General features: G+C 36.9%; 1 protein-coding gene and 2 pseudogenes across 3 annotated transcripts; all 3 read left to right on the top strand.

The window, feature by feature from the left end:
- Positions 1-252: 252 nt before the first annotated feature.
- Positions 253-27,903, top strand: LOC105180367 (dnaJ homolog subfamily C GRV2-like; annotated as a pseudogene). The gene is made up of 25 exons (XR_016066218.1): positions 253-568; positions 920-987; positions 1,908-2,155; positions 2,260-2,358; positions 3,358-3,552; positions 11,113-11,253; positions 12,299-12,694; positions 12,849-13,190; positions 13,903-14,125; positions 14,228-14,572; positions 15,599-15,892; positions 16,911-17,327; positions 17,408-17,753; positions 17,825-18,132; positions 18,243-18,680; positions 18,806-18,930; positions 19,218-19,341; positions 19,661-19,729; positions 21,625-21,739; positions 22,509-22,900; positions 23,053-23,544; positions 24,247-24,469; positions 24,572-24,916; positions 26,107-27,081; positions 27,453-27,903. The product of XR_016066218.1 is annotated as a dnaJ homolog subfamily C GRV2-like (transcript).
- Positions 3,887-9,965, top strand: LOC148787751 (uncharacterized; annotated as a pseudogene). Its single transcript, XR_016066208.1, has 9 exons — positions 3,887-3,933; positions 4,055-4,082; positions 4,164-4,300; positions 4,427-5,023; positions 5,406-5,592; positions 6,718-6,806; positions 6,885-9,170; positions 9,670-9,722; positions 9,829-9,965. The product of XR_016066208.1 is annotated as an uncharacterized LOC148787751 (transcript).
- LOC148787750 (dnaJ homolog subfamily C GRV2-like) lies at positions 22,473-26,386 on the top strand. The gene is made up of 7 exons (XM_088881354.1): positions 22,473-22,799; positions 23,053-23,167; positions 23,261-23,544; positions 24,247-24,310; positions 24,391-24,469; positions 24,572-24,916; positions 26,107-26,386. The coding sequence occupies exons 1-7, from the start codon at positions 22,473-22,475 to the stop codon at positions 26,384-26,386; spliced, it is 1,494 nt and encodes a 497-aa protein (XP_088737480.1).

Genomic DNA, 27,903 nt, shown 5'->3' with positions numbered 1-27,903 from the left:
TTGCACGAAAAATTCCCCAATTGGTCGTATCTATTCGATCGAAATGGTAAGCAAATGTCCGTTCCTGATTTTCAATTAGCTTATACGCTATTGTTGGCTTACCCATTTTGTATCTCGTGCTGTTATTTATCGAATGTTTTGGTTTAATTTTGTAGGAAAATGGAGGCGGAGATTTGGAGGCGAAAATTGAGATGTTGCTGAATGTGGAGAAGCAGATGACGCAAGTGGGTGATGTTGCAGGTACGAGGAAGGCCGTCACACCTCTTGCAATTCTTCTTCTCACACCTCAAACAATACCCCTCATTTTCTCCCTCCAAGAAAGCCAAAGCCGGCGAAGGAGAGAAGCCGCAGTTCTGTGGGTACAAATCCAAGAAAGGAAAACCCCGCTGGTAAAAACCCTTAAACCACCGTTTTCTCCCCGTCATCAAACCCCACCCACACTCACATGGTGAAACCCTCTCACCTCAATTTCTTTTTTCTTGTGTTCATTTCTCACCCAAAAAACAGAGTAAAAAAAACCAAGAAAAACAGAGGTTGTGACAGAGCGAGAAGGAGGCCTCAAATTATGGTATTGCGAAATGTTACTGCTGTTTGAACAATCCTTCTTGGCCCAATATTTTCTCATTGTTCATATATTGATAGATAAAGACGGAATACTGGAATACTCTCTGTTGATGTCCTAAGTTTGCTCTCACTTTCTTGCTTGCAAATACTTTCTCCCTCCATCTTACATGTCATCTTTATCTTGCTTTCTAGTGCTTCTTTCATTTAATTTTTGCTTTGACAATCCTAATGTGTTTAACTTGCGCTATTATAATATCATATGGTCAGTAATTTTCTTCTACTTAAAATTAGTTAAAACGTTGCTAAGGATTGTTGGAACCGTTTACATCTGAATTTGATGAATGTCTTCTTCTAGGTTTGGAATTACACTGGTTTTGGATATACAAGGTACAATGCCAGAGACATTAACAAAGAAATACTAGGGTAAGCACAATTCTGCAGCTGTCTCCTTCCGTGATGAAACCTGTAATGTTCACAGATAATCTTGTTTGTGGTTTTCATTTAGGTGCGTTGTGGAGAATAAAGTGCTTCATAGATCTTTATTATCATGCTTACCGGTACTTAAATGTTGGAAAATGTTTGTTTTTTTACATATAGAAGAAAGCTAATAATTACAATGTCATGCATGGTTATGCCTCTATTGGTAAGCAAGGAATAATATTTGAGAGAATGAAGAGAAGAAATGAAAAGGCAAAAAAGAAAAACAAAAATGAAGAATGCAGTGCTTATATTTCTGGTAAATAATTTAAATAAGGTAGCTTAATTGCCACACAATCAGAACTAGAGCTGCATGTTAGTTGAAGATTGCTTTTTCCTTGAGTAACTAATTATAGTTATCAATTACAGCTGAAAACCATGTTTTTAATGATTATTTGTGTTGGTTAACAGTTAAGTGGATCAAGGTGCTTTTTTATGATAGTCTGCAAGAAACGAATGATCCTCTAACGGTCTATGTATTTAACTTTGTGAACTTCAAAACTAGAAATCTATGTTCATTAATTAACAACAGCCATCCAAAATATGATTCTTCTTAAGTATTGGCTCACAGAACTTTATTCTTCTCTTCCTGGTTGTTCAACTAACAAGTAAAATCTCTGTGCTTCTGATAATCAACACTAAACTTATCAAATTGAAAGAAGTAGAGATTCCATGACAGTTATGGTAATCCTCTATAACATCCTTTTTGCTTGAAAATGTTTCATTAATTTCAGTTTCCATTTTTAATAGAAGTGAGGTCATGAAATGCTGAAGTTGCTTTTTTTAGCCTGTGGATATGACATCAGCAGTTGCTCTTGCTCTTTCATTTTTCTTGGGTGTACTTAAATAGCGTCCTGACTTTGCAGATGTGGGAAGACATTTTGGGGTTTGAAAATGCAGAGTTTTATATCAAAAGATGGCCGGATCTGGATGGCCTTTGTTTTGAAGATGTACTCGTTTCTTTCCCTGATGCAATTCCTTGTGAGTAAAGGTTTTTGCAGATGGTGGAAAGATCAAAATAAATCCAGATGATAATTATATTTTACGAGAAGGTGATGAGATTCTTGTCATAGCTGAGGATGATGACACATATGCCCCAGGTCCATTACCAAAGGTCATACTCTCTAATTTGACACATTTGATGGTTTCTACAGGATGCGTTAAACCCTATACACATGTACCATTCGATGTGGTTCTCATACACCATATCTCGTGCAGAGTCGGAAGGGTCTATGTCCTAAAATAATTGATCCTCCAAAATTCCCAGAAAAGATTCTATTTTGTGGTTGGCGACGTGACATTGACGATATGATTATGGTGATTTTCTCTACTTGTTACATTTACTTTTCATTTATTTTCGTATTAATCTCTCTTATACTGCACTTTTTAGATTTCTTTCAGTTTACGAAGTGTGGTTTGATGGGTTAAAGTTATTTAAATGTGTTGTAGCAATTCCTGGCTGTTGAAGACAAATTGCTTTATGCATAGCGTGTGTGTGTTGGTTGTGGAAAAGGTAGGAAAAAAAATGCTAAAGTGATAAAAAAAAATTAAGTGTTATTGCCAATCAATTCATTTTCTAAGGGGAGGTGATAATTTTGTCATGCCTCAATCTCAATTGGTAGCCTGAGCTGCAGCCTCCAGTTCCTACTTAGGCTTGTCATCACGAGGATGATCTAACTTGTAGGGTCGATGAGTAGTTCATAACTAGTCTAATATTGGCCCTTGCAGTTTCGACAAGTTAAAGTCTGGCACTTATAATACTCAGCAGCATGTTAAAAGTCCAACATAAGATGAAACTTAGTATGATTTGTTATTTGACAATTAAATCTACTCTGTACCCATAATGGCCTATAGAGAAAAATGGTTAATCTGTTTCATTTTGGTTAACTATTAACTACAAAAGAATGCACCTCTCCCATGTGAAGGATGACGAGATGCTGACACCATATACGATGAGTACAAATCTATTGTGCATATGCTTCTTAAGTTTCGTCTTTCCCAAAAAATTCTAAGCATGTTATCTTAGTCTTGTTCTTCAGTCAGCTTCTCCTTTAATTGCTCATCGACAAAATAGAGCATTCTCTCACGCCCTTTGTAATGCTAATCGCTTTTTGAACATCTGATTGTGAAATGTTGACATGCAATGTGCGCACCCTGATCTTAATCCAAAACTGAATTGCTTTTTAAACCATCTCTAATATCACTTTCTGGATATAAATTTTTTTTCAAATGCTATATTAGTTTAACTTTAGGCTTCTGAATTCGTTGATTCTTATCTGTAGAACTTGTTTGTTACACTGCTGTGCTATTTCTTAGGTGTTAGAGGCGTTTTTGGCTCCAGGATCGGAATTATGGATGTTCAACGAGGTTCCTGAAAAGGACCGAGAAAAGAAGTTAACAGATGGTGGCCTTGACATTTCAGGATTGGTTAACTTAAAACTGGTCCATCGTGAAGGGAATGCAGTCATTCGACGTCACTTGGAGAGTCTTCCACTAGAGACATTTGATTCTGTAAGTATTGTCATGCTCCTCTTGAGTTCATGTCCCGACACTAGCAAAACATTGTTACATCTTCACACAGGAGACCAACTATTAAAGCCCAGTCCTGTAGTTTCAGAATGACTTTCTGATACGCATTTTTGAAAAGATAACAATAACATATTAGCATAACCAGACTGAAAACGGATACACATTTATATTTCTGCAGACTAAGGAGATTAGGCACGGAACTATTGTAAACTTGAAAGAGGTGGAAGGTCCTCATAATTGTTTAATTTTTATTTGTTTATTGGTTTATTTAAGTGAGTGTAGTTTGGAACTTTCCTTTTGCGCCTTTTTTTTTACAATGAAGAGAACTTGGAGCGGAGGCTTTGATAATTTCAATAGAGGGAGGTATAGTCTGTCACTATAGTAACTCCAAGGAGAGATCATCTTCCTTATTATAGAGTAAGATGCTTTCTTGAGGCCTGGAATAGTGTTTGTTGATGAAAGTTTTTTGTTAATTTTCCGCAAGCTTGCCAATTACTCATAATATTCGCAAGGTTCATTAATTGTTTGTACTTTAATTTGAAGATCTTACTGTGTATCCTTGCTATTTTTGAGTGACATTATACTTGTTACAGAACACAGCTTTCCAGCAGAAAGTATATCCTTCCAGATTAAGCTCAATGACCATACATTCAAGATCCGCATCAAGTCCTCATGGATCTTTAGCTAATTGGAACATAGTGATGGGAATAGCTTGTACGCCAAATTAGTGGTAAGTTTCATGTAGAACTTAACTATTCAAATTTCTCCTTATATCTGTAAGAAAAAACCATCAATCTACTCTTAATGCTTAAAAGATGTTGAATTAAGCTCTCCTGCTATATGGTGCTTAGTGAAGGTTGGAGCTGATGGGTCCAAATCACGAGTTAAGGATTTAGCGGGAATAAATCCAACTGGATGGAAATATTCTCAGAATGCAATTATATGTACTGTAGAGCATATGGAGGAAAACCATTGTGCTTGGCAATGTTTTCTCCCTAATGGCCCTATTGCACTTCTGCCAATTGGGGACAATTTCAGCAATATCGTCTGGACAATGACCCCTGAAGAGTCATTGAACCGCAAATCCATGTCAGAAGTTTATTTTGTGAGAGAAATAGATCGTGCTCTTGACAATGGCTATGGGCCACATCCAAATTCTCAACTATTTGGTGCAGCTGCATTCTCTTGGCTCACTGGAGACACAACAGTATCCGCCAATGAGTGTTTTGAAGTTCCTCCCAGTGTGACTAAAGTAGCCTCCGAAAGAATGGTGTTTCCATTGTCTCTGAATCATGGTACTAGCTATGCATTAACACATGTTGTTCTTATCGGTGATGCTGCACACACTGTTCATCCTTTGGCTGGTCAAGGAGTTAATATGGGATTTGGAGATGCATACTCTCTTTGAAAGGTTATTGCTGAAGGCATTGCAGTTGGATCTGATATTGGGGAGGTATGCTAACATTCCTTAGCATAATGACAGATATCTCGTAAGGTTTGAGCATGTTACCAAAACACTATCTGGTTTTAAACAATTAAGACGCCCAATGCAGTCCAACTTTACATAATAAATTCACCCACCGCATCCAGTTTTTTATGTGGAATATGTAATGTAAAATATGAGCAAGAGTGGAAACATAATTTTTCAATACGCAGGCCTTTCCCTCTTTTTTTTTTTTTTTTCTTTTTTTCGTTTCATCCATAATACCCAAACCTGAGGGTACATGTCTGTATAATTATCCCGTAATCTTCCTTTGTTATTCCAGCTCTTAAGATGTGACAATTTGTAGGACATGAACATTTATCTAAATCATGAGCGTTCTGTGGTTGCTCAGGTGTCATTGCTAAGAGGATATGAATCAGACAGGAGACCTGCAAACTTGACAATGATGGCAATTCTGGATGGCTTTCAGAAGGCATATTCCCTTGATTTCAGACCACTCAATGTACCGCGCGCTGCTGCATTCCAAGGGGCTCATTATATTTCACCATTGAAAAGACAAATAATCTCGTATGCATCTGGTGAGCAGAGATTTCCACTTTTCTTATGACTTGTAACAGTTAATTTTGAGAACCATGCTAGTTCTTTTTGTGAATGATGAATTCTATTACATGAAGTTTTAATGGAAGCCACTTTTTCTTTTGTGATGTTTGGTCCCCTTGACCTGTCCAAATCCAATTTTCATCCCTCTTTATCTTCTAATTCAAGAACCAGCTTCAATTTCTGATGGTTTTAAGGGCCTTCACAGTTTATCATTATTGGTTATTACCACGAACAATCAGTCTCCTTTCCAAGTTGAATACATTCATCATCTAATACCATATTGTGAGTGAGAAGGTGTTTTTGCTGTTTGAACAATCCTCAAATAAGGATTTTCTGTACAGTTTGGTCTTATGTAGACGTTATTCGTGATATTCCTGTATTTAGTCAGTTTGGGTAATATTGAAGCTGATGAGCTTCTGCTCAAATATTGTTTCATTTGGTAATTTACTGAGTTATGGAGCTTTGTGAGTACATGTATCATGAATGATTATGCTACTCAAGATTGATTTATGATCAGCTACCCCCAAAACACTTTTATTGTATTTGTTCTCGAAAATATGCAACTTGTTAATAGATCTGAAACTTATGCGAACCAATTCATTAGTTCATTGGTAGGGCTAGTTATTCTTTTGAGTGGATGGGTGGGCTGGTCCTCGTCCTACGTTTATCTTTTTGATGTTGTTGAAGGGTTGAAGGAGTATAATATTTGGGCATGGAGATTGGGTGGTATTAAGTTAAGCACTAGTAGCACAATGACATTGGGAGGAGAATAAATGGAACAGAAGTATTGTCAAAATCTTTTAGGTACCTTTGAGGACTTACCATGCTGGCGATCAACATAACAAAGCACGACGGTCTTGTTTATAAGAGTGTCATTTTTGGCTGTGTTTGTGTGTTTGTAATGATTCATGTTGTTCTTAGTTGTATGATGTCCTTATAAGTTCAGTTCATGATTGATGGTTGGTTAAGGCTTCGTCTTAACAACTACTTATCTTTTTAAGCAATGCATTGGTTGTTCATATATATATATATATGTGTAGACATTTGCCACATCTAATGCATTTGTCAACGTCTTTGTGTTTCAATGTTTCTGGACCACATAGGTAACCAAGCTTGTACACTCGTTTACGGAAGGTTCGGAGGAATGGTCCAAGAAGGCGGTAGAGCTTGAGGAGTCATGAAGACTTTAGAAGTAAGTTCTATTTGTAATTTATTTATCCAACAATGGCTAATGATGCACAGTACACTAATTCCTCTTGTGAACATGCAGTTTGGTTGTGGAATTTCAAAATTATCTGTTTGTCTTCATGCACGCTGGACGCGAATGGAAGGTGTATGAGGTGGCAAAGACGGTCTTTGGAAACAATGACACAGAAACTAGAAAGTCTTTGCAAAGTGATAATGGTGGTAAAAAGTTGATCATTTTCTTGGCTTTCACTCTTCATTTCATCCATCAAGCACTCCTTTATATGTTTGCATTGTTATCTTGAGTTCTTGATATTTATCATCTACATTATGGGGTTGTGATTTTCTTTTTATCTATGGCAAGTTTGTTCCTTTGATAAATGGTGTTGGATGCTTTTTTAGTGGTTTCCAATTACTTTAGTACTGTGGTGTGGGTGTTTCTCATCTTGTTTTGTTTTATTTGGTTGTGCTTTTATGTTATCTCATTCAAGTAAACGATGTGTATTGTTCATTGTGGTATATCAACCTCTGTGAGACATTTTATTGTTGGGATGTCTGTAATTGTTTAGCATTTTAGGATTAGACTCTCGGTTCAATTGAAATTACATGAAACTTCTCATATTCTAATTTTGATTTGAACAGCCCAATTCACCTTCCAAATGAGATAAAACCATTTCAAAAGTAAAGAATTCCATGACATATATGTAGTGTTAATTAACACATGGTTCCGGTAACTTCTTTTTAAGTTTTCATTTATCTTTTGTTATCCTATCAAACTACTTTTGTTTTGTTTTCTTTTGCCAGTTACTATCAAACTACTTCTGTTTATATTCTTTTTTAGTAATTTGACAAATAAATGTGATTTACGAAGCCATAAGATTGAGACATGAATGTGCACTAGTGTTATGTGATTGTTGCTTTGATTAACTGTGGAGTCGTTGAGGCATAATTTCATGCATTTTGAATTGCTTTGAAAGAGAGTTGGAATATCTTTGCTTCTACTAAATCTTAGGATTCTTGTGAGATTATATTTGTTTGCTAAAACTCTACCCGATTGATCCTTATATCCCTAACATGGGACATGCATAAAAATTCAAAGGCCCTTCCCCTTCCGAAAAAAAAGAAAGAAAGAAAGGAAAGTAAGAAAAAGGAAATTACATCTACTCCGCTGGTTTAGGTCACTTAGTAACTGGGTAACTTCATCACAAATGTTGTTATTCACGTAAAACGGTGGCCGGAGCTATGAGTATGCAAAGCACTTTAGGTAAAACGTGTTTTGGTTGAGTAACCGGGTGCCTTCACCACAAGTGTTGTCATTCGCGTCAAAAGGCCAGAATGCGACGTTTTTTGGTTGAGTAACCGGGTGCCTTCACCACAAGTGTTGTCATTCGCGTCAAAAGACCGGAAAACGGCCTAAAGAACACAAGTCACGGGCAAAAACAAAAGAAAAAAAAGCCGTGACTAAAGCAAAAGGGGAAGAAAAAAGAAAAAAAAATCATTAGTGGCCAAAGAAAAGAAAGAAATGCGAAATCCGTCCCGACTAGGTAGATGTAAGGAGATAAAAGGGTATTGTGTTAGCATCGAGGATGATAACATTTAGAAATCCATAGATTTTGTGGAAGCTTGATTGTCCTCCTCTATACTTGGCAAAACGAAGTGTTGTGATGTGATTTGCCTCTTACCCTCGTTATGATAAGTTAGCATTTGCATAATGTATTGTGGCGTTTGTGTTTTGAGATTATGTGCACATAGTATTTCATTCTGTTGGAGGCAATAACTTTAAAGACATTGCGGCAGTCCTTTCTTTTCTTTATTGATTTATTAAAAAATTGTCACATTTCTTGGTGCTGAAAATTTTTGTGTGTAAAATTTTTTACTTTAGGCATGCCTTTTCTTATGTGACTAATATTTTTGGTTGGGAGGAGGAGGAGATAGATTCTGGCCTTGTATTTATTGTAACAATATTTAAATTCTATATTATTATAGTTTTCTTTATTCTTATGAATTATTCCCTTTAGATTGCCATCCCAGCAGGGTGAGCGTGCAAGTTCAGTATATAGCAGTAGTGCATCTTACATGATCGCCCATTGAAAGGAAAATGTATGTGCTTGCATGTAAGAGTTGAAGAAGTCTACCATGCTGCATATAGACAAGTATTATAAATTTTTCACTTATAAATCTTTACTGGCCCATGAATGCGGTTTATTCAGGTATGTATCAATGTATCAGATTCCTTTTTTGTGTTCCATCTTTCTGTTAAACTCTTTAATGAAGTTCATCAGATATCTTTCAGTTACATTTGCTACACTTGGTGAGAACACCAGATGATGTCCCTGGATGTGCTTCTTAGTGCTGGTGTTCCGTGGTGCAGGTGACTATTTATATGCTATCATATCATGTTTATCATTTGTCCCCTGCAGTCTTATGCAGAACCCATTCATTAGTTCGTTGGTAGTGCGAGCTATTCTTTTGAGGGGCTAGGTGTGTTAGTGCTCTCCTGCATTTATCTTTTTATGCTCTTGCAGTGTTGAAGGAGTAAAATTCAAGTCCATACTCGACAATAGATATTGGGTGGTATTGAGTTATGCGCTCGCAACAAGGTGTTTTAAATGAAAAAAAGATTACATCATGAGAAGAATATATGGAACATAAGTACTGTAAAAATCTTTTAGGTACCTTTGAGGACTTAGCATTCTGCTAGGGATTTTCTTATCCATTGAAAATCAACAGATACAATTAGATACCATCATTTGTTAATATTAGGTCTGTGAACACTTTTTGTTGTTCTGCATCTTTAGCGATTTAATCTTTGGTTGCATTGTAAGTCACTCTCTTAAATCAATGTTTTTCTTGACTACTGGTGCAAAAAGCTCGAGAATTTGTTGTCACTTCCCAAGAGCTTATCACTCGGGGTTCAGTCCTGGTAAGTCACTTGTACTGGCTTAATTCCTATCGATATTTATGTTGATCTATCTAGAAAAGTTATTTAATATCAACATCTGAAATTAAATTCAATCTTATTGTTTTAGAATATTATTGTGGAGATGCTGCTGATATGGCTAGTACTGAATCGTCGAGTGTTGCAAGAGAAGCTGCAATACATAGTGCAGCTATTAGGTGTCGTCCAATGGTGTCTCGCTTCCAGTTATCATATGATCTTGCAGTCTCTTATGTTCTAGGTTCGTTTTCTTTTCTTATGTGTGATCCTCTTCTGGTATCACCCAGAATTGGTCTCTTGGAAATTTAGTATTTTACCGGCATTCCTTTTCTTGTTATGCCCCTGTGCAGAAACCTATGGTAAGATAATAATTATTATTTAAAATTGAAATATATGCAAATAATTGCTTCATTTATGTAATATATGACTTTTGATCACAATTGGAGTGCTAATTACTGTGTCGCGCTGTAGAATGATGCATGTTAGTTGGAGCTAAATGAAGGTAATTTGGTGGATATCTCTAAGTCATAAAGTATGAGAGCATTTTAGAGGATGCTTGATGGTTTTGATTTTTTGAGTGCAATAATGGCAATATACTAAAATCGTCTACAACAGTAGACATATTGTCCCCATATTCTTTTACATGTATCATGAATGATTATGCTAGTCAAGATTGGTTTATGATCAGCTACCCCCAAAACCCTTCTATTGTATTTGGTCTCTGAAATATGCAACTTGTAAATAGATCTAGATCTGAAACTTTGAAATAATTAAGCAGGCTGTTCAATTTGAGAATTGGAGTTCATTGGGTTTAGGCCTTGAATTGGTATCCTTTTTGTCTATACCTGTATCATCCCCAGAATGGTACCGTATTGCCAATCAGGATCACCATGAACTCTGTGCTTCCTGTTTCCATCATGTCTGCTGACTTGTATTGAACTACTCTAGCTCTTTGCGGATCTTGGGGATCTTCAATAGCACTGAAGTGTTGTTTATATATCAAACTACTGCTGAACTGATGGAGTTGAATTAGTATCTAGTTTCTATAGAGACTAATTACTGGACTACAGACTATGATCATGATCATTCTGTTGCAGTTTTTCGCCACAGAATATGAAATAAAGTAATTTCTACTGTGATAACGAAGAACTTTTCGCTCTTATGATCATCTACATTTCTTAGACTAAATATATTATTAATTAGTTACTGAACGAGGTTCTTTCTTATTTACTTTGTTATTTAAATAGGATATCTATGGTAGAGAAATTTCTGTTTTTCCTGCGCAAAAGGCATGGAAGTCTTTACTTGATACACCTACCTATAGTTGGGTATGCTTGTTTTACAATGTTCCTAAAACGGGCGTGTTCTTTTTCAGGTAGGAGATGTGGCATTGTCCATATTGCACAGTATGGTAGCCGCTCATTCAGATATAGATGATGCTAGAGAGATTGTTACACCAACCCCCAGAGTAAAGAGGATCTTGTCAAGCTCACGTTGTCTTCCACATATTGCACAAGTAATATTTTTAAGTGCCTGTCCTTCTATTGGTTGTGTGTGCTCTTGTCCCAATTTGGCCAACTGAAAAATCTACTCAGACTTATTAGAATAAAGAATTGCTAAAAACGCAGAAAGTTATGCTTATTGTTGTATCTTTTGTTTATTTACCTGGAGAGCCTAAAAAATGTAAAGGTTGATATGTGGTTTCAAATAATTTCCATCAACCTTTGTCCTCAAATATTTTAGATTTTCAATCTGGCAGTTCTATGATTTGTATTCGCATAGGGATAGTAAGTCGAGGATTATGTTGATGGATATGCGAGGGTGGGGTACAGCATTTCCGACTTCTGTTAAAAGAGTTCTAAATTTTGCTTGTACGTAGATCTGGTACAAGTTGGTTCAAAAGAATTATGAAGGGCTGTTCATTTTGTTTTTCCCTTCCCTCAATCTTTACTCGCTTCAACGAGCAGGCCATTCTTTCACGTACATAAAGCACTGGGCCCCTTAAAGCATTCCTTTGGTTATGAGCTTGGTTACAAAAAAGATTGATGTGTGGCACGTAGAGTAAAATAGGATCAGAGCTTTATCCTACAATAAACCGGTTGCCTTGCAAGCCATTTAAAATTGGAGTCAGTTGTCCGGTATTTATGCTTATCGTCACATGAGATGCACATTGGAGACTGATTGAGCAAACAACTGTAGAAGGGTCACTGGAATTGTTGCACCTCCTTATACTAAGATATAGTTTCCGTGTAATATGCACTTAGGATATCCACGTGTACTAGTATCCTTAAACTCCTGGTGTTTTAAAGATGCAACGTTTCATATTCTCTTGTGCCTTTTCATGGTAATTAGATTATAACACTTTCACTTTGGAAGTGGGGTAACTTTTGTTCCTTTTTTTGCCTTCCACAGAGGTTTGAGATGTTTTCGTTATTTTTTCTTTTGTTTTTAAGCTGAACTAGGCAGTGGCTCGATGGTGGCTCCATCAATATGCACATTGTTTCTCAATTTCAGAGCTTCGGTCAATGAACCAAACTCTTTCCTCTATTTCTTATGTGCAGGCAATGCTTTCTGGTGAACCAACTATTGTTGATGCTGCTGCTGCTGCTCTGCTGAAAGCTATAGTTACTAGGAACCCAAAAGCAATGATCCGATTACACAGTACAGGCGCATTTTGTTTTGCTCTGGCTTACCCTGGATCTAATCTTCTTTCAATTGCCCAACTGTTCTCAGTGACTCATGTTTATCAAGCTTTTCATGGTGGTGAGGAAGCTGCAGTTTCCTCTTCTCTACCTTTGGCGAAACAAAGTGTTTTGGGCGGCCTCTTACCTGAGTCATTGCTTTATGTACTGGAACGTAGTGGCCCAGTTGCTTTTGCCGCAGCAATGGTTTCTGATTCCGACACTCCTGAGATTATTTGGACACACAAGATGCGAGCAGAAAATCTGATCCGTCAGGTAGCCCTGAATCTCCAACTGGTGTTTGCTACTTCTCTTTCACCCCAAGCATCTTTTTTTAACATTTAGTAGTTACATTCTAAAACATGGTGGTACTTGAGTCAACCTCAATGCAAATAAGTGCTGCATTTAACTCTCAGTTTTATTTGATTAGGTTCTTCAGCATCTTGGTGATTTCCCTCAGAAATTGTCACAGCATTGTCATTCCTTATATGACTATGCTCCAATGCCACCAGTGACATATCCAGAGCTGAAAGATGAAATGTGGTGATCGTTATTATCTTCGAAACTTATGTGATGAAATTAGATTTCCTAATTGGCCTATTGTTGAACATGTTGAGAGGAGATACCTAATATATCAAAGCAGATTGAGTATATTGATGAGGAAAAGCTCAAGAGACAGTATAGGAAACTTGCAATGAAGTATCATCCAGACAAAAATCCTAAAGGGAGGGAGAAGTTTCTGGCAGTGCAGAAAGCTTATGAGTGCTTGCAGGTATGCCAAATTCCTTGATCCTGTGTGAGGATCTGTCATTACTCATAAAAAACGGAGACCATATGATTAAGCTTGAGAAAAAAAAAAGAACATATAGACAAGGGATCTTATAAGCTGCCAGCTGCCAGATCTTATTTCAAATGAATTAGTCGACTTGTTTAGACGCCGTTTTCACAATTAAGCTGTTTATTGACTGGTAGAAAGTGCTCTAAAGGTATTTATGCTGTCAAGATGGGCCAAATGCTTTTTTCCACATATAAATGGATATCGATATTGGTTTTAAATATATCTTGGAACTAGGAAGGACACGGGACTATATATATATTTACTTCTTGGATATGATACTACCTCAATTTAAGGTGTGGACCAAGAATAAATTTAAATATATAAATTTAAGTGGCTTTTGCGGAAGAGTGAAAATGTAAATCATAGGGCTTTCCTATGAGGTTTGGACAACTTACATATGTTTCCCTTTGGTTTTGTTGCCTCCATCTAATATTTCATTCTGCAATCAGTAAACTTCTTGGAATGTGATCAGCAAAGTTGGACAAAATTCCTAAGTTGAACCCTGCATATGAGGGTTTTTATGAGGCATGTCTTTGGCCGGAATGCAGAGGAATCCTCTTTAATTGGTTGTATTTCTTCATATTTGAGTTCTATGTTTCATATTTTCTCTTTAGTGATCTACTGCTTTCTTAGTCCTCTCCCTTAGGTGACCATGCAAGAATTGCAAGGTCCCAGACTTGGAGGTTGTTGCTTCTCTTAAAGGGCCAGTGTATTATATATAGGTGATATGGGATTGTATTGATGCCATTCAAATATGCTGGATATCCTATGCTCTTAAGTGCCATTACAGTGGACAAGGATGATAACAATTTTCTTTCCGCTGATCGAGCACATCTTCTAGTTGCATCCTCGGAGCTTGTTTGGTTGACGTAAATTCATCATCTGCCTTTAATTTCCATATCATTCTTCTTTAGATAAGTACTTTGTAAATGTACTTTTGTTTATGCTATTTCCACATATTTAACTATCAGGTGCGAGTCTTCATCATTGAATGGTGAAGAGCTTGTGAGAGATGGTGGAATACCTCTTCTTGCAACCCTCCTTTCCCGTTGCATGTGTGTGGTCCAACCAACAACTCCTGCCACTGAACCGTCCACTACTATTGTTGCTAACATAATGCGAACCTTTTCAGTTTTGAGTCAGTTTGAAAGTGCGAGAACTGAGATGCTCGAATTTTCAGGATTAGTTGATGACATTGTTCATTGCACTGAACTTGAGCTTGTTCCTGCTGCTATTGATGCTGCCCTGCAGACCATTGCTCACCTTTCTATCTCCTCTGAAATTCAAAATGCCCTTCTGAAGGCTGGTGTACTGTGGTAAGATAGATCATTATATTGTTATGATTATGCTTTCATCAGTTTTCTAGCATGAGATTCTAGTTTCTGGAAGTTTACAGAACTTTGCTGAACACTACTGTTTCTGTTATGGATTTCTTGACCATCCTTTTATATTTGTCGCTTAACCTGGCTCCAAGTGACATATTGCTCAGTGACTTAGCTTCTATTCTTTCATTACTTTTCACTCTTTTGCGCATATAATTCTTCGTAGCTCATATATAGATATTGAATAATGAAATTACCCATATTGGTCTATTTATAATGCTCTTTGTGCTCATGTGGATGACTTTGTTGCTGGCATTTTCTCTGTCTTTCTGAGCTTGTATAGAAAACTTATTTGCTTGTGAAGGTGGTCATTTATTTTTTTAAATTGAACAAAATGTTGGAACTCTAGTGTTGAAGATGCTTTGTAGTGACTATTCCTTGAATGCCAGAATGTACTTTTTCTATGTGAAGTGTGAAAACTTAAGGTTTATGAACAATATGAATTTTGAAGCCACTGCATCAGCTGGTACATGAGTGTTACATCTTACAAAACCATTCCGATGTTTCTCAAAAAACTGCCGTACCTTGATGTTATAGTTTTCTCTTGTGGTCTGTTACTTGAATCGAGGTCCATTTACAAACTTGAGGGTTCATAGAGTTAATGTTTATTTGTTTGGTACCTTTTGTCGAGTCAATTTGCTTGCGAAGAGAGTCCAACTTTCATTTTAAAATTGAACAAAATCTTGGAACTATTGTGTTGAAGGTACTTTATGGTGACTATTCTTTGAAAGACAAAATTTCTTTATTCTACGTCACTGTGGAAGTTTATGGTTTATGAACATTGTGAACTTGAAGGCCTCTGCATCAGCTGCTATGTGCCTGTTGTATCTTAAAAACCACTCCACTGTTGCAAACTGCTTTATGGTGATGTTATGGTCTTTCTCAGGTGGATTATTTTGTTTGAATCCAGGTCCATTTCAAAAACTTGTGGTTTTATAGGGTCACTTTTTGTTTGTTCAGGTATCTTATACCATTGTTGCTCCAATATGATTCGACGACGGAGGAATCAGATAAGACAGATGCACATGGTGTTGGAACTAGCGTTCAAATAGCAAAAAAATACATGCTGTAAAAGCATCTCATGCCTTGTCAAGGCTTAGTGGTTTGGTTGACGAGGAGATCCCGACACCCTACAATCAGGCTGCAGTTGATGCCCTTAGAGCTTTACTAACCCCTAAACTTGCAAGCATGCTGAAAAATAAATTTGCAAAAGACCTCCTATTCACATTAAACTCAAACTTGGAGTCCCCTGAGGTAAAGGCTGCAGATTTTGCATTTTGACAAAGAAAAAACATATTGGGTGCTACTTGAGCATTGCCTCATCTTCTTGCATCAGTATCTGCATATTTTCTTTGAATGTTGTGAAACTCAGAGCACTATAACAGGGCAGGTTTCTTAACATACCTTTTCTGATATGTAGGCAATACTTGCTTCTTCTTCTTTTATAAGTACTTTGTTGGTTCTTTTAGAAGTAGATAACTGAGGGAAAAAAGAGAGGAAAGCAATATGTTCTACATCTTTGTGTTATTAAAAGGTTTCAAATTGTCTTTAACTACTTGGTATGTAGTTGTCATGAAGATTCTATAATTGATTCAAGTTTCATTTTTTTTTCTTTTCCCGATTTACTTTTTTACTAGCAAATCCTGGTGTGGTGGTGGCATGGATGTTTTCTGGACGTTCTGCATTTAAATCTCGAGAACTTAATTTTCCTTTGAACTATCTTTTGCACTGGACGTAGTATTTAATTCAAAGAATGTCTTGCAGGTCAACTATTGGTTATTTAAGGGAAGAGGTTATTTGTTTGCATCTAATAGAGTATCTTCTTCCGTATATCTATCTTGTCAGATCAAAGAAATTTGGTGTTGGGTCTTAAAATCTATGCCCTTCCTATCTATGACTAGTTGTGAAGTTTCCATGCATTTCTTATGTTTGATATGCAAACCTATTTGCACATTTTCCTCCTCCCCACCCCATAAAAAAAAACAAAAAAACAAAAAAAGAAGCTTTAGCACCAGAAGTTCTTTTCACGAGCCTGAAGGTTTAGTTTTTTTGCATAATGATTAAGAAAACAATCTATATATAGGTTGTCTTTCTGATAATAATTGGGGTGTGGGTGTTACTTTTCATAACTATCTAGATTGAAAATGTTTTAAACACATATACTGTAGTTCCAAGTGATGGCCATTTGTAGATGCTCTATATCCATAGTTGATGACCTTGTGGGACTCTCAGATATCATGACATAGTTTCACTTGATCTTTCATTTGCACAGATAATCTGGAATTCCTCCACTCAAGCAGAACTATTGAAATTTGTGGAAGAGCAGCGTGCAAGCCTTAGTCATCATGGTTCATATGACCTTAAAGATTCGCATTCCTTTGTTTATGAAGCATTATCTAAGGAGCTCTATATTGGCAACGTATACTTGAGAGTCTATAATGATCAACCAGATTTTGAAATTACTAATCCTGAGGACTTCTGTCTTGACCTTGTTGATTTTATATCACATCTTGTCCATAATGAACCCGCTGCAAGCATGGATACTCATGTTAATAGTGATGTAACCACTGATGGATCTGCCGAGCAGCATTCTTCTGATGATTCTTCAGCATCACTTGATGGGAAAAGCTTGGAGAGGGAGGATTTCGAACTAGTTAAAAATCTTCAATACAGTCTGCTATCCCTTCAGGTAGAAGTCTGGTGGTTTTTCGTCTGACACTTGTTTAGTCACCCTTGACACCTTTTTTTCTGTAATTTCTGTAATTTCAGCACTTGTTGACAAAGAATCCGAATTTAGCTTCAGTGGTCTCCACAAAGGAGAAGCTATTGCCCCTCTTTGAATGCTTTTCTCTTCCTGTTTCTTCATCAAGCAACATTCCTTAGCTATGTCTACTTGTTTTGTCACGGTTAACAACATATGCACCTTGTGTGGAAGCAATGGTCGCAGATAGCTCTGGTCTGCTTATTTTATTACAGTTGCTTCACTCATCTCCCAGCTGCCGTGAAGGAGCTTTGCATGTTCTCTATGCCTTGGCAAGCACGCCGGAGCTAGCTTGGGCAGCTGCAAAGCATGGAGGGGTGGTTTTCATTCTTGAAGTTCTCTTGCCAATACAAGGTATGCTGATCTCATAGATAGCGGTTTCTTAAGAATTCTATCTTGTGCTCTAAAATGGAAATTTTGTATAGAAGAGATTCCGTTGCAGCAAAGAGCCGCAGCAGCTTCGCTATTAGGGAAGCTTGTTGGCCAGACTATGCATGGGCCTAGAGTGGCGATAACTCTGGCAGGATTTCTGCCTGAAGCAGTTGTGACTGCTCTTGAACAAACAACAGAAACTCCTGAACTTGTGTGGACTCCAGCAATGGCTGCATTGTTGTCTGCACAAATAGCAACTATGGCTTCGGATCTGTACCGTGAACAGGTGAAAGGACGTGTTGTTGATTGGGATGTGCCTGAGCAGGCCTCTGGCCAACAGGAGATGAGAAATGAACCTCAGGTATAACTGCTTTGTGCTGCAGATGTACTCTTTTGTTTTTGATTGATTACATGGATGTTCTAAAGAACGCTAATTCTGTTTAATGACTTACATGATGTATTGCTGTCTAGGTTGGAGGGATCTATGTTAGGTTATTCCTGAAAGATCCCGAATTTCCACTTAGAAATCCCAAGAGATTTCTTGAAGGGCTGCTGGATCAGTACCTTACATCCGTTGCCGCCTCACAATATAATGGCCAAGCTGTTGACACTGAACTTCCTCTACTTCTTTCTGCTGCCCCGGTCTCTTTACTCAGGATGTACCCCGCTCTTGCAGATCATGTTGGATATCTTGGTTATGTGCCCAAACTTGTGTCTGTAGTAGCCCATGGAGCAAGCAGAGAAACAATGGCTTCAGAAACCTATGTATCTGAGGATGGTTCGTCGCAACAAAATTCACAAACTCCTCAGGAGCGAGTTCGCCTTAGTTGTTTACGTGTTCTACATTAGCTTGCAGCTAGCACCACCTGTGCAGAAGCTATGGCAGCCACTAGTGTTGGGACACCCCAGGTATGCTGTGGTTTTAAGCAGCCCCCCTTTTTTCCCCTCCAAGAAAATATTATACAAAAGATGTGTTTATCTAATTAAACATCTGTTGCTAAGTTTGGTATTGTTCTGATGAGCTTTTTCTTCAGGTAGTTCCACTTCTGATGAAGGCGATTGGTTGGCAAGGTGGAAGCATCCTAGCTCTTGAAACCTTAAAGCGTGTTGTAGTTGCAGGGAATCGAGCAAGAGATGCACTTGTTGCACAGGGTCTCAAGTGAGCATCAATATCTCTTTAGACTCTAAGTTGTAGAATTGTTATGAAATGTGCAGACGTGGTTAATAAAACAGCAATGCGCATAAATTCATCTGTGTTTTCATGATAAATTTTCTAAGATGGGTGCATAAGTAATGCAAATCATGCAATTATCTGTCACCTGGGCTAAGATATTGGTTGGTGATTGAGTCTGATTTTAGAATATTATTGGGATATGCATCCTGATAAAACTACTGTTGCATGTTCTCTGTGTCATGCAATAGTAACATGGCATATAATTGTTGTAGGGTTGGTCTTGTGGAAGTTCTTCTTGGCCTTCTTGATTGGCGAGCTGGGGGAAGAAATGGGCTTTGTTCACAGATGAACTGGAATGAGTCAGAAGCAGCAATTGGCCGGGTTCTTCAAATTGAGGTCTGTACCATATCATGATTTGTGTGAACACATACCCTGCCTTTTCTGCATGGTGGTTTGGAAAATTCAGATGGTGCCTTTAGATTCAATGATAAATGTCTTTATATCCAAGTAGAACATTTGCAATGAACTAACATAAAATGCCAGACCAACCTTGTTGGACAGAAGAAGTGCATAATTAGCAAAAGAAATTATGTTCTGAATTCCTATGATATGTTGCTCAAGGTGGTCTGAGTTCTATTTTTTTTTAATTTCTCCAGAAATATATTTGTGTTCATAATCTCTTTGTGGTCATAATCCCTTTGCTGTGTTCGCGTAGGTTTTGCATGCATTTGCAACAGAAGGGGCCTATTGTACCAAAGTACGTGACATACTGAGTGCCTCTGATGTAAGTCATGACTCCTTAATCTGTGTTGCATTTTATCTGACTATTCTTGAGTGAGTTTTTCCTGAAATCTTTAGAACAACTAGTAGCTAAAACCCTTTGAGTTCGTGTTTTTTGCATTAATTGGTCAACGGCTGGCAACTTTATGTGGTTGGTCAGCTGACCCATCCCCTGCTTAATCATGGTTTTGCTTTCCATCAGATTTAGCTGCATCAAATCTTGTTGCTTTTAACCTTTCTTTTTTAAAAAATTATAAGCAGTCAGTCTTTCAACAAAGATGACTTCCAGCCGTGGGATCTTCCATGTTTCCTTTAAAATGACAAGGAAAAACAATATGCACACCAAAATGAAAAGCTCTAAAAGGATTAGTAGTTTACAAGTCCTTGTTAAAAGCTTTTCTTGAGGTATTGTGATTGTTTCGTGAGTTTTTTGATTAGCATGCGAGAATGCTAAGTGAATAATGATTTATTTAGGCTTAAGAAAATTAAAGCTGCTGAGAAGATTTCTGTATCTTCGTTTCACATGTATGTTTGATCTACTTTGCACTGTAGATGCAGGCGTATTAAGTAGTTCTTCCATACTCTGGCATAGGATGGGCAGGATAAAGTCAGCTAATAGTGGGGTCTAGTTTGGATCTAGGTAATAGAACCGCCAGGATAATAGATCATATGCTCTGAATTTGTGGGTTGATCAGGCATAGTGCATGAGTTTTAATACATTTAGTGGGTAATGTTGTGACACTGCAGATTATCAGGAAACATGAAGTGTAAATGAATTTTTGAAAAGCATGAATTGTTCTGAAAATAATTTACATGCCAAATGTATGTGATACATGAATTAAATATTGAAATGCATATATATTTTTTTAAACTAGTTTGCACACCAAGTATATGTGAAACACAATTGACAGATATGATGGTTTTTAGAATTCAATGGATCTTTTAGTAATTTAATATTCAGAAAAAGGTGTCATATTTTGTTGTAACGAATCTTCCAATAGACGTTATTGATGATATTCCTTTTTTTTAGTCAATTTGGTATGAGCTCCCCCTATTCAAGTATTGTTTCATTTGGTAATTTACTGAGTTGTGAAGCTCTGTGAGTACATGCTCACATTATCATGAATGATTATGCTACTCAAGATTGGTTTATAATCAGCTACCCCCAAAACCCTTCTATTGTATTTGGTCTCTGAAATATGCAACCTGTTAATAGATCTAGATATGAAACTTTGAAATAATTAAGTAGGCTGATCAATTTGAGAATTGGAGTTTATTGGGTTTAGGCCTTGCATTGGTATCCTTTTGCCTATACCTGTGTATCATCCACAATGGTACCGTGATGCCAATCAGGATCACCATGAACTCTGTGCTTCCTGTCTCCATCATGTCAACTTGTATTGAACTACTCTAGCTCTTTTCGGATCTTGGGGATCTGAATTAATACATTATTCAATTTCTATAGGCAATTGCTCATCATCTTGTAATAAAAATTGTTGGAGGTTTTCGCTGGTTTTACTCAATTCAGGCTTAAAACTCGGCTACATATTGCACAGTTGGTGAAGGTGAAGGATACATCAGCTAAACTTAAGCAAGCTAGTGAAACATAATATCAAGTTGAAGTTAGTGTCATTTTGTCTCTTTGCTTAACAGAGGATCCGGCAGTTGTGTTTTGTCATATTTCATCTATTCTGTCCATTTTAACCAATTTATGTGTCATGATTGCCTGCGAATTGTGGTGTCCTAGAAATCTTGCAATCTCTTGAAACTCAAACAATACAAATAGACTTTGTTTGTAGTTTTTTTGTTTAAAATTTATGGGGCAATAAAATGATGTGTTGAACTTTTTTTTGCACCATTCTCTGATCCGTGGTCTGATTTCCATACTGTTCCCTGCAGGCAACGAAGAAAATTACACCGCCAAACTTGCGAAAGACTTTCAGGCAGATTTGAAAGTCTGCTTAGGGGGAGAGAACGGATGTTCCTTTTGTTCCCCAAGCCATCTTCCTTCTAGGTAATATATTAAATGGGAATAGGATGCTATCCAAATGAGTTCAACTCTGGGATTTTCTTCTGTTTGTGGTTACTAAGGACAATATTTTATGGTTTGTGAAATTTGCATTGACTGGTGGATCATTTACGTAATCTCATACCACTTTCTATGTTAAACTGTATTGTTGGGCTGTGGCTTAGATTTTGAAACTACTATCTCTTGCATCTACTCAGCTGGTGATGCAGATATAAGTGAACATAAGAGTCAGAAACAGTGACCTCGTCTTGTAAATTTGGTTTAGCATGAAATTGAAATGAGATTCACTATTTGCGGACTATACATAATGTTTGTAACTTTGTAAAAGTACTCGCATTTGTGGTTTCTCACATGAGATGCACATTGGAGACTGATTGAGCAAACAACTGTAGAAGGGTCACTGGAACTGTTGCACCTCCTTATACTAAGATATAGTTTCCCTGTAATATGCACTTAGGATATCCACGTGTACTAGTATCCTTTAACTCCTGGTGTTTTAAAGATGCAACTTTTCATATTCTCTTGTGCCTTTTCATGGTAATTATATTATAACACTTTAACTTTGGAAGTGGGGTAACTTTTGTTCCTTCCTTTGCCTTCCACAGAGGTTTGAGATGTTTTCGTTATTTTTTCTTTTGTTTTTAAGCTGAACTAGGCAGTGGCTCGATGGTGGCTCCATTAATATGCACATTGTTTCTCAATTTCAGAGCTTCGGTTAATGAACCAAACTCTTTCCTCTATTTCTTATGTGCAGGTAATGCTTTCTCGTGAACCGACTATTGTTGATGCTGCTGCTGCTCTGCTGAAAGCTATAGTTACTAGGAACCCAAAAGCAATGATCCGATTATACAGTACAGGCGCATTTTATTTTGCTCTGGCTTACCCTGGATCTAATCTTCTTTCAATTGCCCAACTCTTCTCGGTGACTCATGTTTATCAAGCTTTTCATGGTGGTGAGGAAGCTGCAGTTTCCTCTTCTCTACCTTTGGCAAAACGAAGTGTTTTAGGTGGCCTCTTACCTAGTGATTGCTTTATGTACTGGAACGTAGCGGCCCAGTTGCTTTTCCCGCAGCAATGGTTTCTGATTCTGACACTCCTGAGATTATTTGGACACACAAGATGCTAGCAGAAAATCTAATCCGTCAGGTAGCCCTGAATCTGCAACTGGAGTTTGCTACTTGTCTTTCACCCCAAGCATCTTTTGTTAACATTTAGTATTTACATTCTAAAACATGGTGGTACTTGAGTCATCCTCAATGCAAATAAGTGCTGCATTTATCTCAGTTTTATTTGATTAGGTTCTTCAGCATCTTGGTGATTTCCCTCAGAAATTGTCACAGCATTGTCATTCCTTATATGACCATGCTCCAATGCCACCAGTGACATATCCAGAGCTGAAAGATGAAATGTGGTGTCATCTTTATTATCTTCGAAACTTATGTGATGAAGTTAGATTACCTAATTGACCTATTGTTGAACATGTTGAGTTTTTGCAAATATTGCTAGTAATGTGGAGAGAAGAGTTAACTCGAAGGCCAATGGACCTTTCTGAAGAAGAAGCTTGCAAGATACTAGAGATCTCCATTGATGAAGTATCCAGAGACGACGCCCCTAAGAAAGCAAGTTTTGAGTCAGTTGAGGAGATACCTAATATATCAAAGCAGATTGAGTATATTGATGAGGAAAAGCTCAAGAGACATAGGAAACTTGCAATGAAGTATCATCCAAACAATAATCCTGAAGGGAGGGAGAAGTTTCTGGCAGTGCAGAAAGCTTATGAGTGCTTGCAGGTATGCCAAATTCCTTGATCCTGTGTGAGGATCTGTCGTTACTCATAAAAAACGGAGACTATATGATTAAGCTTGAGGGAAAAAAAAGAACATATAGACAAGGGATCCTATAAGCTGCCAGATCTTATTTCAAATGAATTAGTCGACTTGTTTAGACGTCGTTTTCACAATTAAGCTGTTTATTTGACTGGTAGAAAGTGCTCTAAAGGTATTTATGCTGTCAAGATGAGCCAAATGCTTTTTTACACATGTAAATGGATATCAGTATTGGTTTTAAATATATCTTGGAACTAGGAAGGACACGGGACTATCTATATATTTAATTCTTAGATATGATACTACCTCAATTTAAGGCGTGGACCAAGAAATAAATTTAAATATATAAATTTAAGTGGCTTTTGCGGAAGAGTGAAAATGTAAATCATAGGGCTTTCCTATGAGGTTTGGACTACTTACATATGTTTCCGTTTGGTTTTGTTGCCTCCATCTAATATTTCATTCTGCAATCAGTAAACTTCTTGGAATATGATCAGCAAAGTTGGACAAAATTCCTAAGTTGAACCCTACATATGAGGGTTTTTATGAGGCATGTCTTTGGCCGGAACGCAATCCTCTTTAATTGGTTGTATTTCTTCATATTTGAGTTCTATGTTTCATATTTTCTTTTTAGTGATCTACTGCTTTCTTATTCCTCTCCCTTAGGTGACCATGCAAGGATTGCAAGGTCCCCAGACTTGGAGGTTGTTGCTTCTCTTAAAGGGCCAGTGTATTCTATATAGGTGATATGGATTGTATTGATGCCATTAAAATATGCTGGATATCCTATGCTCTTAAGTGCCATTACAGTGGACAAGGATGATAACAATTTTCTTTCCTCTGATCGAGCACATCTTCTAGTTGCATCCTCGGAGCTTGTTTGTTTGACGTAAATTCATCATCTGCCTTTAATTTCCATATCATTCTTCTTTAGATAAGTACTTTGTAAATGTACTTTGGCTTATGCTATTTCCACTTATTTAACTATCAGGTGCAAGTCTTCATCATTGAATAGTGAAGAGCTTGTGAGAGATGGTGGAATACCACTTCTTGCAACCCTCCTTTCCCGTTGCATGTGTGTGGTCCAACCAACAACTCGTGCCACTGAACCGTGCACTACTTTTGTTGCTAACATAATGCGAACCTTTTCAGTTTTGAGTCAGTTTGAAAGTGCGAGAACTGAGATGCTCGAATTTTCAGGATTAGTTGATGACATTGTTCATTGCACTGAACTTGAGCTTGTTCCTGCTGCTATTGATGCTGCCCTGCAGACCATTGCTCACCTTTCTATCTCCTCTGAAATTCAAAATGCCCTTCTGAAGGCTGGTGTACTGTGGTAAGATAGATTATTATATTGTTATGATTATGCTTTCATCAGTTTCTAGCATGAGATTCTAGTTTCTGGAAGTTTGCAGAACACTACTCTTTCTGTTATGGATCTCTTGACCGTCCTTTTATATTTGTCGCTTAACCTGGCTCCAAGTGACTTTGCTTCTATTCGATCATTACTTTTCACTCTTTTGCCCATATAATTCTTCGTAGCTCATATATGGATATTGAATAATGAAATTACCCATATTGGTCTATTTATACTCTTTGTGCTCATGTGGATGACTTTGTTGCTGGCATTTTCTCTGTGTCTGTCTGAGCTTGTACAGAAAACTTATTTGCTTGTGAAGGTGGTCATATTTTTATTTTTTTAAATTGAACAAAATGTTGGAACTCTAGTGTTGAAGATGCTTTGTGGTGACTATTATTTGAATGGCAGAATGTACTTTTTCTACGTGAAGTGTGAAAACTTAAGCTTTATGAGCAATATGAATTTTGAAGCCACTGCATCAGCTGGCACATGATTGTTACATCTTACAAAAACCACTCCGATGTTTCTCAAAAAACTGCCATACCTTGATGTTATAGTTTTCTCTTGTGGTCCGTTACTTGAATCGAGGTCCATTTACAAACTTGAGGGTTCATAGAGTTAATGTTTATTTGTTCGGTACCTTTTGTCGAGTCAATTTGCTTGCGAAGAGAGTCCAACTTTTATTTTAAAATTGAACAAAATCTTGGAAACAACAACGATTAATTACTATTGCTATAAAACAAGCTCATATTTTATCTTTGTTACCTTTTCTCAATAATGAGAAACAATTTGAAAGAACCGCTTCTTTTATTATGTCAAAAAGCTCAGGAACGAATATATATGGAATAGAAAGATTCCAACCCCCCAAGTAAAGAACTGTTACAAATCAAGAAGAAACTAGTTTTGAAGGTACTTTAAGGTGACTATTCTTTGAAAGACAAAATTTCTTTATTCTACGGCATTGTGGAAGTTTATGGTTTATGAACATTGTGAACTTGAAGGCCTCTGCATCAGCTGCTATGTGCCTGTTATATCTTAAAAACCACTCCACTGTTGCAAACTGCTTTATCGTGATGTTATGGTCTTTCTCAGGTGGATTATTTTGTTTGAATCCATGTAGATTTCAGAAACTTCTGGTTTTATAGGGTCACTTTTTGTTTGTTCAGGTACCTTATACCATTGTTGCTCCAATATGATTCGACGGCAGAGGAATCAGATAAGACAGATGCACATGGTGTTGGAACTAGCGTTCAAATACAAGGCTTAGTGGTTTGGTTGACGAGGAGATCACAGACACCCTACAATCAGGCTGCAGCTGATGCCCTTAGAGCTTTACTAACCCCTAAACTTGCAAGCATGCTGAAAAATAAATTAGCAAAAGAGCTATTCACATTAAACTCAAACTTGGAGTCCCCTGAGGTAAATGCTGCAGATTTTGCATTTTGACAAAGAAAAAACATATTGGGTGCTACTTGAGCATTGCCCCATCTTCTTGCATTGGTATTTGCATATTTTCTTTGAATGTTGTGAAATTCAGAGCACTATAACAGGGCAGGCTTCTTAACATATCTTTTCTGATATGTAGGCAATACTTGCTGCTGCTTCTTTTGTAAGTACTTTGTTGGTTCTATTAGATGTAGATAACTGACGGAAAAAAAGAGAGGAAAGCAATATGTTCTACATGTTTGTGTTATTAAAAGGTTTCAAATTTACGTCCTTAGATCTTCTTGGCTTTAACTACTTTGTATGTAGTTGTCATGAAGATTCTATAACTGATTCAAGTTTCATTTTTTGTCTTTTCCTGATTTACTTTTTTACTAGCAAATCCAGGTGTGGTGGTGGCATGGATGTTTTATGGACGTTCTGCATTTAAATCTAGAGAACTTAATTTTCCTTTGAACTGTCTTTTTACACTGGACATAGTATTTAATTTAAAGAATCTCTTGTGGTTTCTCATCTAATATATGTTACGGTACCTGTCGCATGTGCAACTTCTTCAAATTTGTCGTGTAGCCCTCTAATTATAGTTCTTTCTTTTTCTTTCATCACATAAATTTTTTTCAGTTACATTTGCTACACTTGGTGAGAAGACCATGGTGATGTTCCTGGAAGTGCTTTAGCATTGGTGTTCCGTGGTGCAGGTGACTATTCATATGCTATCATATCATTTTTATCATTTGTCCCCCAATGATTTGTGTTGTTGGGTTCTAATTTTCTTGGATTTTTGACTAATTGGAGCGTATTTCTTCATTGTTTTTGCTGCTCTGATTTAATTTATCTAGTAATAATAGCGTTTGTGTTCTACCACCTTACATATTTGCTTCTTTGCTGCTGAAACTCTGTTGTTGTTCTCCATTTTCAACTTTCTTTTTTCACAGCATATATAGTCAACCAACATATTGTAGAACTCTTGTAAAGTTAATCTGCTCCTGTGGTAGAGATTGTGTTCTTGCTTGCATGCTTGGACTCACGTTGAAGTAACTTCCTCCTCGCTTATACAACTCTTTGACAGCATGAGAATTGGCGGGTGATGAATACAGTTGTTGAACAAAACCTTCCAACCAAAAAGGTGAGAGTAGATCCATCCTCATACACTCTGATTTATTATTTAAAAGAGTATATAATTGAAATAATACATAAGTGGTGTTCACACTTTTATTATAATATAACATAATAATATATATAACTGTAAATGAAAAGCATACTAAGTTATTGTGTATATTATAAATTTGTGAATGGTTAGCTATTATATTTCTTCATTATGACTGTCGTTAAATAATTTTATAATTAATTTTTAGTTTATTTGCATAGGATAATGGAGATAGTATTTGTCATTTTTTATATTTCTTCTTTTTTGTGATGACAATTATATCTCTTTCTTATAATAATAGATTGTTAAATCATGTATAGTAACTTTGTAATTAGTTAATTTATGTAAAATCAAGTTAGTAGTTGAATTCTAA

Source organism: Sesamum indicum, linkage group LG6 (genome assembly GCF_026168435.1).
Source record: "Sesamum indicum cultivar Baizhima isolate 11 linkage group LG6, ASM2616843v1, whole genome shotgun sequence".
Lineage (NCBI taxonomy): Eukaryota > Viridiplantae > Streptophyta > Magnoliopsida > Lamiales > Pedaliaceae > Sesamum > Sesamum indicum.
Note: the sequence above shows the minus strand (reverse complement) of the source record. Positions and strands in the feature narration are given on the sequence as shown.

Bases quoted from the DNA above. Each gene is read 5' to 3' on its own strand.
- LOC148787750 (XM_088881354.1), top strand. From the start codon at position 22,473: ATGAACCAAACTCTTTCCTCTATTTCTTATGTGCAGGTAATGCTTTCT. The intron at 24,311-24,390 runs GTATTCTATATA...GTGCCATTACAG, and splicing joins GCTTCTCTTAAAGGGCCAGT to TGGACAAGGATGATAACAAT. The intron at 24,917-26,106 runs GTAAGATAGATT...TTGTTTGTTCAG, and splicing joins CTGAAGGCTGGTGTACTGTG to GTACCTTATACCATTGTTGC.